Here is a 552-nt window from a genome sequence, read left to right as displayed (position 1 = left end):
TAAATGTGTGCATTTCTCGCTTAATTCAATGATATTGAGACCTTTCATGTTAGTGCTTTTTATAGCCAGCATTTTGTTATCAGCTTCGAGTGTCCCTTTTCTCTAGGAGGCAGTTAAGTAACTGGTTGTCTGTAGTGTTCTTGTAGAAATATGTATGAAAACATTGTAGTGAATAGGACTCTAGTCTGTCAGACTAGTGACCATGACACTATGCTATTAAGTGGATGACATCTCTGATCACTTGATTTAAATTTATTTCTGTGGTTGGGTACCAGAACTTGGTGGTTAGTAATCTGTTTAGATTTTCCCTTGTTTCAGATACTGATTTCTTGAGACTTAAATATGAGCAGTTTCTTTTTAAAAATATTCCTTTAGAGTTACATTTTCTTTTGTATTCTTGAGCTGCTGCTTTCTCTCAATCCTATCCTTGCAGATGTGCAACACTTTGAGACCAGAATGCCCAAGATACCCTTACACTTATTATTCTCCCTTTGTTTTATGTTGCAGCCAGCAGTTTTCACATTACTGCCTACTTTATGAAGAGATGGGTTA

The 552-nt window shown here is 36.1% G+C and overlaps 1 protein-coding gene across 1 annotated transcript in view; it reads left to right on the top strand.

Moving 5' to 3' along the window:
• Positions 1-455: 455 nt before the first annotated feature.
• The window catches only part of SLX4IP (SLX4 interacting protein), a gene marked incomplete at its 5' end in the record, with an annotated part of 17766 nt that continues 17669 nt past the window's right edge, over positions 456-552 (top strand). Inside the window, one exon of the mRNA XM_010074042.1 lies at positions 456-552. This exon is cut by the window's right edge and continues 33 nt beyond it. Within this exon, the coding sequence (XP_010072344.1) occupies positions 456-552 (97 nt within the window).

This window comes from Pterocles gutturalis, unplaced genomic scaffold (assembly GCF_000699245.1).
Source record: "Pterocles gutturalis isolate BGI_N339 unplaced genomic scaffold, ASM69924v1 scaffold4032, whole genome shotgun sequence".
Lineage (NCBI taxonomy): Eukaryota > Metazoa > Chordata > Aves > Pterocliformes > Pteroclidae > Pterocles > Pterocles gutturalis.
Note: the sequence above shows the minus strand (reverse complement) of the source record. Positions and strands in the feature narration are given on the sequence as shown.